Here is a 15,402-nt window from a genome sequence, read left to right as displayed (position 1 = left end):
GGTGTACATGAAATTAGAACAACACAGCTACTCGGGGGGGGGGGGGGGGGGGGGGGGGCTTTAGGAACACAGAGGTGGGGTGAGGGTGAAGGGCCTCGATCTACGGGGGAATGAAAGATGAGGAAAACACAATGTTTTCAGTGCAGGATATGTTCTTCGAACCAAAGTGCAATTGAAACTCTGCCACCCAATCAGTGTCGTTCCAAATGCATATACCCTCACTGAATACATTTTCTCTTCATACGCTGTTTTTTTTTTCTCTCTTTTTTTTCTTCTTTAAATACGGCCTATCAAAATGGAAGAATTAAATGAGGAAAGGTGTGATGCGTTCCTTTCAAATCCCAATAAGTGCCTTTTGTGACTCAGCCTCTTGCATACATTCACACACTCACAAACATTCACACAAACAAGCATCACATTCTTTCACTCATTGACGCAACCTCACTCGTAATATTTTTTACTTCAACCAAAACTATTTTGTTCAACCCAACATAAGAAGATGGAGTGTGATGTTTGCATGCTCCTTTTTTAGGGACATTCCTTGGTTGTTGTTTTTTTCTCACTTGTCCCTCACTCATAATTTATCAACATGCAAAATGAACTGAATGACTTCTCTTCATATACTGTTGACTGTTTACATGCGCCAAGGAATTGCATAGGACTCAGGGTTTTTGGGATTCCCCTCCGCATTGCTTATGCAATCTCAATGGCTTAGTTCTTTTGTTTTTTTTCCTAAACCTATAGCTCAAAATTAACAACAGTCCTCTCTGTGGTTTGCTGGGAGAGAACTGTCAGTAATTTCTGCTCTACAATCAAAGAAATGTTTAACATTAATGCACTGTCACAGGTCCGATGGGTGGATTATGCAGTTATGCTTGTAAAAAATTCCTGAGTGTCTGATGACTGTCAAAGAAATGGGACATGACCCTGAAGTTGAGTACCTTTCATTCAGCTACTGGGGGTTAGGGTGGCATCGGATTGAGGGGAAGAAAAAAAAAATGCAGTGGGCCTTTACTCTTTGCATTTGTCAAAACGAGGAAGCCACTTCCAAAGCCATGCTGGGAATAGAGACACCTTCACCTGCGACAGTGCATTATTTCTAATTACTCATTAATGGAGGGATGGTTTGAGTTCATCTGTGCTTCAGTATCAAAGTATGAGACAAATAAACTGCCCTGCTACTGTCCTCAAAACCTGTTAAAAAAAATTGATCTGTAAATGCTTTAACTAAATTTAATTTTCAAAGCACAGGTCACACAAAAGGTCAGCAAACCACACCTCAACACTAATCTCTTCAGGTTTTTTTTTTAATTTTTTTTTTTAATTCCCCGAACATGTTTGCATTTCTGTGAATGTGCGCATCTGCACAGGGTCACATTTCTCTGAGATAAAGTTCTCAGACACTCACTCTGAACCGGTGCCATCACAAGTTCTATGCTGACAAACACAGTGAGACATTACTTAATATTCCGACAAGATATATTGTAAACCAAAGAAAATAAAAATAAAAACACACGTCACATGAAAAAAGCATTTGTATGTTAGTGTGATGATGTAATGTATGTTTTTGGTTTAAACATTGCCCCGCTATTTGTTTTGTTATAGATTTAGTTTAGTTGTAGCATGGACAATTGATTTGCTTGATGCAGAATTTGTCCTTTCTGCTTGGAGACAATGGACTGAAAGGATGTGATAAAAACACAAGATTTAAATACCTGCAGGGCTTTTCTGTTTCAGCTGTTACAGGCCTGACAACTAAGCAGCTACCTCAAAATAAAAACCAAGCCACATTTAGAACAGTTTTTCCTCTTTAACAACTTTCGTAAAAATATATTCATGGAGTCTCGACTGTCTGGACTACAAACAAAACTGGGCTTTGCCGTCTACGTCAGCCATATAATGGATCTTCAAAAAGATATTTGAACATATTTATAGCACCAATAGTCTGTACCATAGAAATGACAAAAAAAAAAAAAACGGTTTCATTCAGTTGCAACGCAGGTGTCTGCAGAAATGGCTGTCGTGTCATGTCTTTTCACAAACCTTTTTTTCTCCCCCCTAAATCTTTTACAGCATTGCATTTCAATTAGATTATTTGTATTTTTGCCAACAAAACATATTTTTGATTTCCTTTTTTTAATTATTTTTGAAGAATTTTTATTATTTTAGCTTCACAAACCGTACTAAGTCTACTACTAGCTTTTGAAAGACTATCACCATTCAAAAATCAGACTCATTTATAGTAACTTCTCACACGTGGGGAATTTACGGATATTTAGAAGAAATCTGCACCCATTCTCTACTTCACATTCAGAAAGTCTTCCAACCAAACTAGCTCAGTGTAACTCTCAAACTTTTACACAACTCAAAAACCCCAACATCCTTTATTTTGCCTTTCTGAACACAAGATGGAAAGTAGAGGATGCGACTGCAGTCGTTTCACACGTTAGGTTTAACTAGAAAAAAGGAGTGAGACTGGCTGGACAAACAAACATGCACAACCATTCAGACACCACCAACTACCAGTAACCTGGTTCAAAAGCAAATTGGTGGGAACAAAACTGACAAGGATAGAAAAAAAGATTGCCCCTACTTACTAACTGAGAGACTTGAATGAGGAGCAGTGTACAGAAGAATCAACTGAAATTCTAAAATGCATGTTCGCACATCACTGGCATCACTCAAAGACAGAACATATTTTTTGAGTTTTCCTATTTTTCACTCACTTCTTGTTGATCTGATTGTTGATTACACATGGATTTAAGTTAGTAAATGAAAACCAGCAGGGTTTATGTGCGGGTGGGGGTTTTGAACGGGTGTCTCTTTGCTGGTAGAGGTCCAGTCACAAAAGGAGAAGAGGGTTTCCTCTTGACGACAGGCATCCTCTTCAAAACTGTAGCTTTCAAATGTTGCTGCTCCCTGGAGAAGATAGTCAGGAAAAACATGTTAGATTGTTACATAAGACAATATCCACGCTGACACCTAGTTATAATAAACTGAACCTATATCTATTTTGTGTCAAATGTCTTCACCACATAAGAGCTCATACCAAAAATGTGGATTCTGCTTTGAGAGGTTATACGATTTGATGGATCAGCAGGTGCAGCAGGGGTTTCCTAGTGTAACATACAGATTCCCTGACACTGTATGTATACCTGACTGAATGGCAGGATAATATTGAGGGAATTCACACAATCAATGACTGATCGTTCTTTGTTTAAACATATAAATCAAGGTTTACAATCAAGAACTTTGATTCGTCTCTTTTTCAGTTTCACTTCATACTGTGCCCACATCCAGATGCAAAAAAAACCTTTTCATGACTTTTCCTGCCCCACACAAATAGCAGTGGTCACAGACCATATTGTGTTCAACATTTAGCTGTTTATTATGTTTCGTAATTTTTTTAGTAATGATTGTAACCCCTTATTTGGATCGTCCCTTACATTGAAAGAATATACTGTCAAAGACATTAACAGTCAGTGGTTTGATGTATTGTGAAAAGAAAAGTATTGAAAATGAATTGTTAGAAATGATATATATATATCTGATATATCATTTCTAACTTTTTCTTTCTCCCAAGAAATGTACCTGTACATTGAGATCCAGGGAAAAGGGGGGAGCAGAGTGTGGTTTGCCACCAGCACTCATCTTGCTGGTTACCTGTTCCTCCCTGTCCACTTATATTTAACAGAGGGAACTAAACAGGACAAATGAGAAGTGGTTTCAGTAAACGGCTGAATAAGATATCAGAGATGGAGCAGCAGACAGTAGATTGTGAAACCCTCAATGGTTAGCTGTATATCTGTATTACAATTCTCTAGCACACTGGGCATAAATACATATTAATCTGAGGAAATTATTTCAAAGAAATCCTCACCTCTGGCACATCTCCAACAAAGTCATACGCAATCCCATACTTGGGGATCTGACATGCTGGTGCACATAAGTAGGACTCTTTTTCTTCTGAAGACTCCTCTTTTTGAATCTTGTCTACTGAGACATCCGTCTGTCCACCAGCAGTCGATGCAGCTGCTGCCGTTTTGCAGTCTAAGCAAATTTCTTGCTCAGCGATTGGCAGGAGGGTACTGGAGCCCTCCTGTGAATCCAGAGAAGTCTGGGCACTCTTCTCCATGCCAGACTTCTTTAATCTGGGTAAAAATTTACCAGATTCCAGTTCTGACTTCCCGTAATAAGGGCCCTCACATTCTGCATCCTCTTCCAGAGGTTTGAGGTCTGCCTGAGGATCATCAAAGACGTCCACCGGCGCCAGGACGGGAAAACTCATCTCCTCTTTGTCAGTCTCAGCCTCCGAATCGCTCACTCCAACAGGAGACAACTCAGAGGCCGAAATTGGTCGGAAATGGGTCCTGGGAGAAATGCGAATGGCCCTGTACTGTGTCCGGTTGATACCATATATTCGTGGGTGGAACGCTTCACTCTCCGAGTCCGAGCACAGAATAGATTTGGGCTTGAATCCTGGACTGAAAGAGGCCATGTCCTCAGGCTCAAAAGAACACTCAACATGGAGGACTTGAGAGAAGGGATTGTTTAGGTTGAAGGATGCGAACGGGTATTCTAAACCTTGCTTCTCACTATGCAAGCCTCCGTACGATCCAAGCAAATCTTCATGGAAGATGAAAGAAAATCCCTTATTCAATCCATCTCCGCCTCCTTTGATGGCCTGGTCACTCTGCCCAAAGGACACAAGAGGCCTCCACAGGGGCCTCTGCCCAGGGGCAAAGCAGCTGCTCCTGTTCATGAACACATCTGTGCCAGTGATGGTGAGCATGTCCGAGCTGGAAGCAGATGCAGCTGCGGCGGCACACTTGAGCAGGCTATCTTGGGTGTCACTTGGCGGCACGACAGCCCAATTTTTATCACCACTCAGCGTCTTCAGCTCTCCATACACCCCTCCTAGGATGAATGACGTGCTCTCCTTGTCAGAGCTCAAGTCCCAGGGCTTGGACGGAGTCATGTAATCCCCAGAACCATCTACCTTTGAAAGTTTGTTTTTGGCTAGGTCCTGTTCTTGTTTCTTGCCTTCCCAAAGGTGATACTCTGACCGCTGCACTGCCTTTTTCTGAGGCCCCCGAATTGGAACGGCTTTTGCCTCCACCTCCAGACAGCTGCAGCAGTAACTGCCGGACTCATCTGAGAATAGCCCCTCACTTGGAATTTCTACTCCTTGTCTTGACATTACAGATTTGCCATCTCCAATTGCAGTCCAAATGTCCTTTATTATCCCTGAGCTGTAATCATCACTCTGTTGGTTTGTGTTGTCTGAAAACATGCCAGTGCTGTACTGTTTACTCTCATCCTCTTCCAATGCGATTCCACAAATGGACTCCAATTTAGATTTTTTGGTGGTCTGATTGGATGCTGTGACAACGCTGACCTCCTCACACTTCTGGCAAGTCTCCGCTTGCAAAAAATCCAAGATTTCTTCCTCTAGATAAGCACCAGAGAGAGGAGGGATCATACAATCAATCTCTTTGTTGCCAATTTGAGCAGCATCCTCTGTCGCAGCATTTCCTTGCTCGTTGTCTGAACGAGTCTCCTCTGAATGTGACCACGGACTGCATGTTCGAGTTGAAAGGTTAGAACAGTGTTCAGTTTCGTCAAAGGCACTATTTTTGGTCCATATTAGCAAACGAGACTGTTTATTAGAATGTGGGTCGAGACAGCTACTAGAATCTGTGTTGTTTTCGTGACCAACGGTGAGTGAGTCGCGGGGAAAAGGGAAAGTGGGACTGTCATACTGCAGCTCGAAAAGAGAGAAGCGGGATGAGTTCAAACCAGATGGTTCACCGGTGGCTTCAGGAACAGGTGGCTCCTCCACATTTTCAGATAGTTTGCTCAGGGTGAACGAAACACTATCGAGAAGGGGGGAGAGGCGAATGGGAGAGTCTCCTACGAAGCTTTCTCCATCGATATCTTCTGAAGTAGAGGGTGAATAACATCCCCACACTTGAGCCATGTTTTCCAGATCCTCCATTAAGAATCCAACAGATCCCGAAGCTTCCTGTGAGTCTTCCCGTATTGCACTTTTCCCTTGCTGCTCAAAGCCATCTAACACTAAACAACAATCTGCCTCAACGTCTCCTTGCTCTTTGCTTTTTTGTCGAATCATGCTTAAGATCCGACTCTCTTGTATTGAGTCTGAGGCACTAGTATCCAATATGGATTGATAAATATCAACTTCATAGAAGTGAGTGAATTCAGACAGATGCTTGTCATCTAAATCTCCATCCTCTGGCTGAGGGCAGCTGGAGGTCCCAGTGATATCAGCAGTTTCGTCTTCTGCTTCACCAGGCCCTTCCACAAAGTGCCCATCCACAAACGAGCCTGCTGCAAGGTAGGCTCTCTGGTAGCTCTCATTGGCAATGCAGATTCCCTGGATTCTCTCCGGCAGCCTCTCCATGTCAGTTGACATGGCAAAGCCGTCTGAAGAGTCTATCTTACTACGATATTTTGTTTCCAGTTTGCTTTGTCTGCTGCTGAAAGGTACAAAATACTCTGTGATGGGCTCAGTATACCAAAGTGGCTCCTCCATGTATTCCTTTTTGTCTGCGGCCTCAACCCTGAACTCTTTTGCTTCCACCCAGCCTGGATCTTTACGAATCTCCTTTAGCAGCCTCTTCCCCTTTTTGTAAAGCTGTGGTTGTTTTGCAGCATTTCCGGTGACGCCGCTGCTGCTCCCCCCTGTGTTTCTTCGCTCGTCTTTGTCAATTACCTTCACCTGGAGCTTCACCTGTCCACTGTTGCGTGTTCTCTTGTTCTTTGCAGCCTCTCTGGATTTGTGCCTTATTCTAACTGCCTTGCTTCTGGATGACTTGGTGTCACCCTGGTTCCCACTTGAGCTGGAGCCCGCCTCACTAGAGCCTGACGACCAGGATCTGGGTCTGTATTTGCCCTCAGATCTGTGTCTGGTCTGTCTCTTAGAGTGGACGGTAGATTTCTCCTCCGCTGCTGCGCCACCATGATAACGGTTTTCCTTCTCCTTCTTGCTTCGTCGTTGCTGGCCTCGTTCACTGGTGACAATACACGCGTCTAGATTTCTCTCCTTTGCAGCTTCACCTTCACTGTTGCAATCTTTTGGGGAGGAGGTGTCCGTGCTGGTCTGTGGGGCTGCAGAGGATGAAGAACTTGAGTATGCGCAGGTCTTTGCCTTGTTCCACACCGTCATGATCTCTTGGAGACAAACAGGTTTCTCTGACAAAGGAGGAAAGGCTTCATAATACCTGCAGTCAAAACAGACAAGAGAGAAAACTTGATTTAAATGTATTCAGAGCAGTAGTTTAATAAAAAAGTAAATAAGGGTGTGTACATAATGGTACATGGTGTCCATTATATGGCTTACATTTCCACCTGGTCCTTTGAAGAGGGGGACTCAGCTCGCTCTGGAGACTGAGAGCCATCAGATTTCTTTTGAATCTGCTTTTCCTCTGTAAAGGACATTGAACAATAAGACATCATATTAGAACAGTTATTAATCAACTTTATTTTTAAATTAAAATGTTCTATTTATGATAGTTCTTAGGAATAAAGCAAACCTTTCTGTTTGTTTTGGATATCCTTAAGTTTAGAGCAAAGCTCTTCAACCAGGCTCTCAATTCCAGAGTTCTACAGAGAAGAACAACACAAAATAAATATTTATTGTAACATATTGTCAAATAGGTCAGCAAGGAAAAAACTCTACTGGGACCAAACTTAATATTTTGGCCTGACGTTGAGCTTGAACATTAGCTAGAATTGGTCATAGTCCTTTAACATAAATATGTCGAAGGATGGTTGTATTCTGAGACATGGGACCCGCTGATGAAAAGACAATTTGTAGTACTGTGGGAGCTGAAATAGTCACAAAAGAATAATACATTTTTCCAAAGACAAGGACAGACATGGTGGATGTTGAAAGATCCAAGAGCCTTCGTTAAGAATGCAGAATTGCAAACAGATACTTTGACCCCATATGAGACACAAAAGAAATAATTAAAATGCATGGGGTTGACACACATCAAACCAGCTGACTTGTGAGAGCACAGGCATGCTTGGCGATGACTGTGCTATATTTAGCTACGGTTCAGAAACGCTTTACAAATAAACAACAAAAAAAAGGCACAATGTTGTGAAACCTTGAGCATTAACTACATGTTTGGCTTATTGCCTTGTCAAATAAAGCAACAACAAATGTGAAAAACATAAAGGACAAGGATTGAAATAAACAAAACACCCATGTTCAAATGTTAGCTCACTCCAAATAGCCCCTGTCAAAAAAAATGGCTAATAAAATCCCAACGAATCTGCTCAGGGGTATCTGTCCTGCCACACTCATAAGCTATCTACTGTCCTGTTCATTCTTCCAGAAATAATATTCCCATTTCCTTACCATGCCACCTCATGAAAGGCAAAGCAAGCTTTTCTCCTGCCCCGTGTTTCCTCTTGCATCATTGTGCTAATGCCGGTCAGCTGACAGCCGACCAAGTCCACTGCTCATTGCTGCAATCCTGTGCAGTGTGTGTTGGTTAAAAAATAGACTGCAGAGTCCAGTCCCCAGAGAAGAGCTCAATACTCCTCTTGCCTTACAAACCCTCCTCCCCCCACGTCTGTGTCACTCTCAGCCAAAGCACACCTCCCTTACTACTGCTGGCCTCAGACTAAAATGTAAGCCACTCGCTCAATCAAATTTTCAGCCAACATACAGAGGACACTATTTGAAGTTTGCATATTATAAGCAGGGAGCGCATTTGTTTTTTGTCAACTAACAACGTAGAACGGCTGACCTTAAAGGTTCAGTTTGAATCTTTGATCGACATCTAGTGATGAGTTTGCAAATTGCAGCCGACCGAATACCCCTCACCTCATCTTCTCATTTCCAAGAGTTAAGGCGAATCTACTGTGGCCTTCGAGTAACATTAAAAACATAAAAAGAGCCCTTTCTGATTGGTTTGTCTGTGTGTGGAAACATGACAGTGCAACATTAAGGACTCAATAGAGGAAGAGAGGTATTCCTTGTGTTGCAGATGTCCTGATGTAGATATACTAGGCTCATTCTAATGTAAATAAATGTTATTTTTAGTTTCAGGGGGATATATAAGTATTAGGGCCTCTTAAAGGGAGAAAACTACGAGAACAAAGTCATACTATTAAGATATGTCATTTTACTAATATCAGATGATCAGCCTGTCATCTACGCTAAAATAAGGAATGTGAAAATCTTGTTAAGTTATACTTTAGTATAGATTTCACAAATAACATACTACATCTTTTGGCTCATTAGCATGAATGATAAGCTCTATTCTGAAGAAAAAACGCAAACTTGGAGGAATATATTTTCTAAATGGTGACAGCAGAGACATATTTGATTACATCTGCGTGATATTCAAAGGGTTTTGTAGTTTCTCAAGGAACTATAAGAGTGCTTCAAGATTTTGGATTCAGAAGGAGTGGAACACCAGCAAGCATTGCTTCTCCTTGCTGATTTATTATTTCCCTTTTACTCTAAATAATACGACTTTTAAATTACATCTTAATTCTATAATATTAACTTTATTCTTTAAATCTCTAATGTTTTCCCTTCAATATGGTCTTAATACTCAATCATAGCTATGCTCAAATGAAAATATAATTATCAATATTTTATTCATGGCAAATAATTCTACACACCTTTAATATAACCTTTATAAGAAAGACTAACTGATTGTGCTTTTACACCTGCACTGCAAATCTAAACTTTTTTGTGACATAATAAGCTTTATGGGAGAATGCAAATGTCCAAATCAGTTGGACTGGGCATCAAATGGACTATACCCTGCCAGCCCCGGTGCAAAAACTGTGTGTAATGCCTAATTGAGCCTGTGTGTGTATAGAGCAGGTCACTTGAGGTGAGAACACATCAGACACAGACTGGCTTTGGAATTCTGCTTCACATGTGCAAGAGTAACTCCCCGATTCTTTGATTCACCGGACATTTTCCAGCGTTCATATGAAAAAATATTCTTGAAGGTGTGGCCACTCAGCTATCCACTCAATTAAGATCTTCTCTTGTTCAACGCGTTAGCCTCCCACACCAACAAAGCTTCATTCACTGTGATTCATGCAATTAATATCTACATGACTGCACCTTAACAAGCAACAAGGAATACGACAGTAGCAGGTTTCTGGCATAATTACACAAATGACAACCCAAGTCTTCTCCATTCTGTTTTTCCTATTTTTCTTTCAAAAGCTCCATAAAACGCAGGTCAAACTGTTTTTGTTTGCCATACCTCCAAAGCAAAAGGGGTTTAGCATAATGATTGTTTTACACCTAAGAAAAGTGAAGCATCATTTGACCACAACTTGAACATAATGACAATCACAGTATTACATCAAACAGGCAGAACAATGCTTACTTCATCAGATGCGGAGCGGAGGCATTGCACAGCGGCTTGTTTCTTCATTTCCTCAAGACTCAGGTCAGTCCCTCCCTTCTTCTTACTCTTACCCCATTTCTTCCCAGTTCCCTTCTCCCAGCCCAAGAAGATGTCATTTTCCTGTCAGGCACAAACCAAGACAAGTCAGTGCCAAAAGACCAACTAGTGATATAAAGTAACATGGAAAAAGCCAAAGCATAATAAAATCCCACATATATACTATATACATAAATATGATACATTTGTATGGGCATTTCTATACATGTGTATGCATCATAACAATTAACACATAAATCAGGCAAATTGGATCAGAGGAGTTAGTCAGAGGTACACAAGCCATGAGATGAAAGAAAAGCCTCATTGTTAACCTATCCTGTAAAAATGGTCTTCCTCTAACAAGGCGATTATAACCCCCACACCAATTTCCCCTCATGAATAAAACTCACTTCTAAAAAATTCGACAATACACACAGTGAAAAATTATAAAAAGCTTTCTGACTAGACTTGAATTATATGTTTGATGTTGTCTGAGCCCACCTGGTCCTGGAGGTCGTAGTCGTAACTGTCGTGCAGGAGAAGGCTGAGGACATAGCGGGTGTAAATCATCGCATCAATCCCGCACTTCTCAAGCTCCTGGCCAAGCCAGCTTTGCACAGGACCCAGTGACTGGAGAAGGGACATCTCTGAGGCAGGCAGGGGGCCCACGACGGGGTAGGGGCAGGAGAAGTTTTCAGGAGGAGCTGGACCGTCTGAATCGGTGCTCACTGGACGCATGGGACCTCAGGTGTTGGCCATTCTCAGGCGGAGCAGCATTATGATGGGTAAATATGGGTGGTCGGTGGAAAAGGGTACGGAGAGAGGATCAGGCAGAACCTATCTGGAAGAGGGGGAAGTCACTCCAGCAGGATGCACCCAGGGAGCTCTACATGAGGAGACATGTAGTAGCTTTTTTTCTTTCTTTTTTTTATTGCTTTAAGCAAAAGGTTATTTTACTCGTCAGGCATGGCTTAAGCTGCTGATAGTTCTCAGCTGCTGAGAAAACACAAGATGTGTTTGCGTCTCAGTCGGAGGGGTCCATTGTTTGGGAAGGTCTCACTTCACCGACACAACCTGAAACAGAGCAACATACATTTACAAAATAAATAGGTGTAAATGAGATCATTCACTGACACTCTACCAGTGGGTTGAGTTTAAATCATGGTGATGTGATTTTTCCTGAAAATACTCCCCACTCAAAAGAAAGGGACATCTCACATTAACATGGACGTATCTCAAACATTCACAAGAAAGTTATTCACATGTTTAGTAAATGCAATCTAAAGCCACCTTCCCACTACCACCCGCCAACATCTGGCTTTTGTCCGCAGCGGAAAAATGGATACAATCGGCATTCACTCCTGGGTCAAAGGACTCTGCACTAGACACAGGTTTTAATCTGCTCCAGCTCTGATGGGCAGTGATGGAAACATAACACCCAGGTGAACGCACAAATTTGGCAAGACAAGGAGGTGAGGGGGCACCTCAGTTGCTGGTGCGTTCGCAAACTCCTCGACTAGCAAAGGGAAAGGAGTCAGACGTCCTTTTAGCGAATTAACCCAAGTTTAAAAAACCTGCGTAGAGGTTTGTCTCAAGGTTTGACTGGAGAAGGGTCGTAACCACATTTGTTTGGAAATATCTGAAGGAGGCAAGGCTTTGCTGTACATCTGAGAGAGGGAGAAACCCTTTAATAATAACAGTAATAATAATAATAATCCTTATTATTACTTGATTATCATGCCCTCCAAAACAAAAAACACAACAGCTGTGTGGTTTCAATAGGAACTGATTAATCCACCTAAAATTAAAGACACGTGGTTTTAAATTAGAAACATTAGATGACATATTTAATTTTGATGAAGATCCTTGTGGATTTTGTCTAAAGACTATTGAGCCTTTATTGTACAATGTTCAGTCACATTAGTTTTGGCAAGATATCTAAAGCTGGTTGTGCATTGGAACAGTATTTAATTTCCAGATTTGTACGGTCTCGACCTTACTATGTTAAGTGCCTTGACATAATGCATGTTCTGATTTGGCGCTATACACATGTTTCAAGTTTTAATTTTCAGAGAGAGAGAGAGAGAGAGAGAGAGAGAGAGAGAGAGAGAGAGAGAGAGAGAGAGAGAGAGATATTGGATATATATTGGATTTACTTTTATGACTTTCATTCTTATTCATATATTCTTATGGGTAAGAATGACAGTCATAAAAAGTCAATCGAAAAGCTGTCAACCCTCGCAACCTCGTTTAAAAATAAAAAGTACTTCACCAATTGCGTTTTTCTCCTAAACTAATTGTATGAAGTCCTGTCCAAGTCTTTTGTCTTTTTAACTAAGTCCTTGCATCACAGTTCGTTAAAGAGAGAATAGGATGAATAACAAGTACATGTATGTGTATACAGAAAAACACAGAATCAGTGCCTAAAAATAGATACAAATAAGAAAGTTACATCTTGCAGAGAAACTTAGAACAAAAGTGGCAGTAAGTGGAAATTATAAAGGGGTTCGTAATATGGGATATTGCACATGGTATTGAAATATTGCACGATAATGAAAAAAAACTGTAATATTACACATACTGCATGTAAATTGTATTATTGCACACTACATATATTGAATATTCTCTGAGCTCAATCGTGTTGTTGTATACAAGCTGTTGTTTCCCCTTTCATGGTGAGGAATACACCCAAAATGTCCCGGTGAGTTTCCATGACAAAGCAAAGCGTGACATGCGGGCACATGTATGTGAGTGTAACAGTGCGGGGAAACGCTGCCTGTCAAGTGCATGTGTCTCATATGGCAGCAGTGGGACGAGGCGGCCGACGCGAAGAGCAAATGGAGGCTGTGCTCGTTTGATTGGCTGGATCGCTCGTCAGTCGTACAGTATGGAGTTGCCCGTTGGAGACGTCAAAAGGGCAAAGATAAGAAGCTTTGCCGCATGCAGCCACGCGATCCCGGCACTCAACGCCATTTCACAGAATAACGACGTGCCGGTCTGTTACATCAAGACAGAAAACAGCTGATGTGTCTGCTGGCCCCATCGATGAGTGCTAAATATGGCTGACCAGTGACAACTACAACCCAGCTGTTTCAGTGTGGATCTTACCCCCCGACTGCCCCGTCCCCATTCCAACTTCACCCCACAATCCACTGGTCTAATCTCTCCGACAATTTATTTTATTTACAGCAGAATTACGCTGCTTTCCTCCTGGTGTGAGTCTGTGTGCAGATCCTGGCAGTTCGCTTGTGTCAACGCTGCATCGCTTGGCTACACACGACGTTTGAGATCAATGGCTAATGTCACTAGCATGTTAAATTACTGCCCGGTCGCTGGCGAGAGAAGAAGTGTCAGCCGACGCCACGCTGACTTTTGGCTGTTAACTTCGGGTTAGCAACCACGACTTAGCAGTCAAACGACAAGGTTAGCTCCACCACCGACCTTTAGCTAATGTTAGCTAAGTTAGCCAAGTTAGCTCCCGGGAGCTCCTCGTCCTGTAATCAGTTTAATAATATTAGTGATTCCTTGACATGCACCACGCACATGACACACTGCGTGTTCTGTGTGAAAGTCGTCCAGTCCCGCTGTCTCCTCGAAACCAACGCTAGTTTCTGAGTCCGAGGGCAGGTGAGCGGAGGCTACTTGTATACGGTGACATTAAAGCCCCGACGGTTCCCCATTTAGAAGTTAGCCAAGCAGCGAACCCGCTAACGTTAGGCCAATGTGGACTTCCATTCGGAAACACGGTGCCAACGGCCGCCGAGCATGTAGCGGAGAAAGCGGATTCCGTGCGAAAGTAGCGTTCGCCTTCACGTCCTCTTGTTGTTGTGACCGAGGGGGAGGAGGAGCGGCTGCCCCGGTGAACTACCACAGGACTGTCAGTCGGTTTCCCTTCAAAAATGTGCGCCATAACGTCACACGGCGAAACAGTGCACTCACTCAGACGCAGGGACACTCAGCGGAGGCGCCGCGGCGAGAAACAAGATGCGACACCAGAGGTTCACGTACCTGCCGTGGGCTGAAGCAGAGAGGAAAGGGGAGCGGCTATTTCTCTCCCGCTGCCGTTCCGAGCTCAGGCTCTGGAATCCGCTGCGGTAGCATCGCGTATCATGGACGCCGACAGAAATGGCGCTGTCTTCACATCCAGCGCTTCTTCAACAACGTCAGGAAAACCGGCGACATTCGGGCTCCGGCCGCAGTGGGGTCGTCCCTCGATGACACATGCCACCTCGAGCCGCAATGTCCGCCACCGGAGGCCAGTTTCACTCTGTGCAGGGCCACTGAATGCGCCGCCCTCCGCGTCGTATCCAGGCAACAAGGCGAACTTCCGCCGTCCTGTTCGCGTAGGTTTGATTCCTCCGCAAGAGGATTGCATCAGAAGCCCAAGTAGTGCCCCTACCCTAATGGGACATGCTGCATAACCACACGTTAAAGTCATCACATGGAGTTTAATCAATGAGGGGTTGAGGCTATTATAAAAAGAAAAAACGAACAAAACATATATATGCATAATATGATATTATGTATAATTAATACTGAATAAAACCACCACAGTTTCTCAACTAGTTATATTGCATTTTGTACATTTTTGCATAATGCCTAACGAATACTGAATAAATATTCAACAACAGTGAGCGGGTTAAACTCATTTTATTTATTCTAATTAACGAGGGTTTGAGGAAATTATAAAAAGACACACGTAACAACAGAACAATCTGTATCTATATATATTAAACAAAATGCAATATTACTTACCTCAGAAAGCGTTTGCATACTATTGTGTCGTAGATTTAATTATAAAAGATAAAGAATTGCCTTAAGTGGCCCATTCGCACTCAATACAGAACATCTGTGAATAGACATGGAGATTGACGTTCACGGATTCTGCCCTTCAAATATGAACGTGTTTGAGAAGATGTACCAGGAGGAAAGTGATAAACGGCCCAAATCC

The 15,402-nt window shown here is 42.4% G+C and overlaps 1 protein-coding gene across 3 annotated transcripts; it reads right to left on the bottom strand.

Moving 5' to 3' along the window:
- Positions 1 to 230: 230 nt before the first annotated feature.
- On the bottom strand, positions 231 to 14,693 carry kiaa0232 (KIAA0232 ortholog). Of its 3 annotated transcripts, none has more exons than XM_053415560.1 (8): positions 14,391 to 14,693; positions 10,953 to 11,525; positions 10,395 to 10,535; positions 7,557 to 7,626; positions 7,364 to 7,448; positions 3,881 to 7,244; positions 3,592 to 3,700; positions 231 to 2,919 (listed from the first exon to the last, which is right to left on the bottom strand). In XM_053415560.1, the coding sequence occupies exons 2-8, from the start codon at positions 11,187 to 11,189 to the stop codon at positions 2,903 to 2,905; spliced, it is 4,023 nt and encodes a 1,340-aa protein (XP_053271535.1). In that variant the 5' UTR covers positions 11,190 to 11,525; positions 14,391 to 14,693; the 3' UTR covers positions 231 to 2,902. The 3 variants fall into 3 exon arrangements, with proteins under 3 accessions (XP_053271535.1, XP_053271534.1, XP_053271536.1); XM_053415559.1 differs by having other exon boundaries at positions 14,460 to 14,693; XM_053415561.1 differs by lacking the exons at positions 10,395 to 10,535; positions 10,953 to 11,525; positions 14,391 to 14,693 and adding an exon at positions 8,390 to 9,004.
- Between the last annotated feature and the right edge of the window lie 709 nt (positions 14,694 to 15,402).

This window comes from Pleuronectes platessa, chromosome 23, assembly GCF_947347685.1.
Source record: "Pleuronectes platessa chromosome 23, fPlePla1.1, whole genome shotgun sequence".
Taxonomy (NCBI): domain Eukaryota; kingdom Metazoa; phylum Chordata; class Actinopteri; order Pleuronectiformes; family Pleuronectidae; genus Pleuronectes; species Pleuronectes platessa.
Note: the sequence above shows the minus strand (reverse complement) of the source record. Positions and strands in the feature narration are given on the sequence as shown.

Coding starts and splice junctions, on each gene's coding strand:
- kiaa0232 (XM_053415560.1), bottom strand. CDS start 11,189: ATGCGTCCAGTGAGCACCGATTCAGACGGTCCAGCTCCTCCTGAAAAC. Junction 7,627..10,394: donor TCCGCTCCGCATCTGATGAA/GTAAGCATTGTT, acceptor TCTTCTCTGTAG/AACTCTGGAATTGAGAGCCT. Junction 7,245..7,363: donor TCAAAGGACCAGGTGGAAAT/GTAAGCCATATA, acceptor TTTTGACTGCAG/GTATTATGAAGCCTTTCCTC.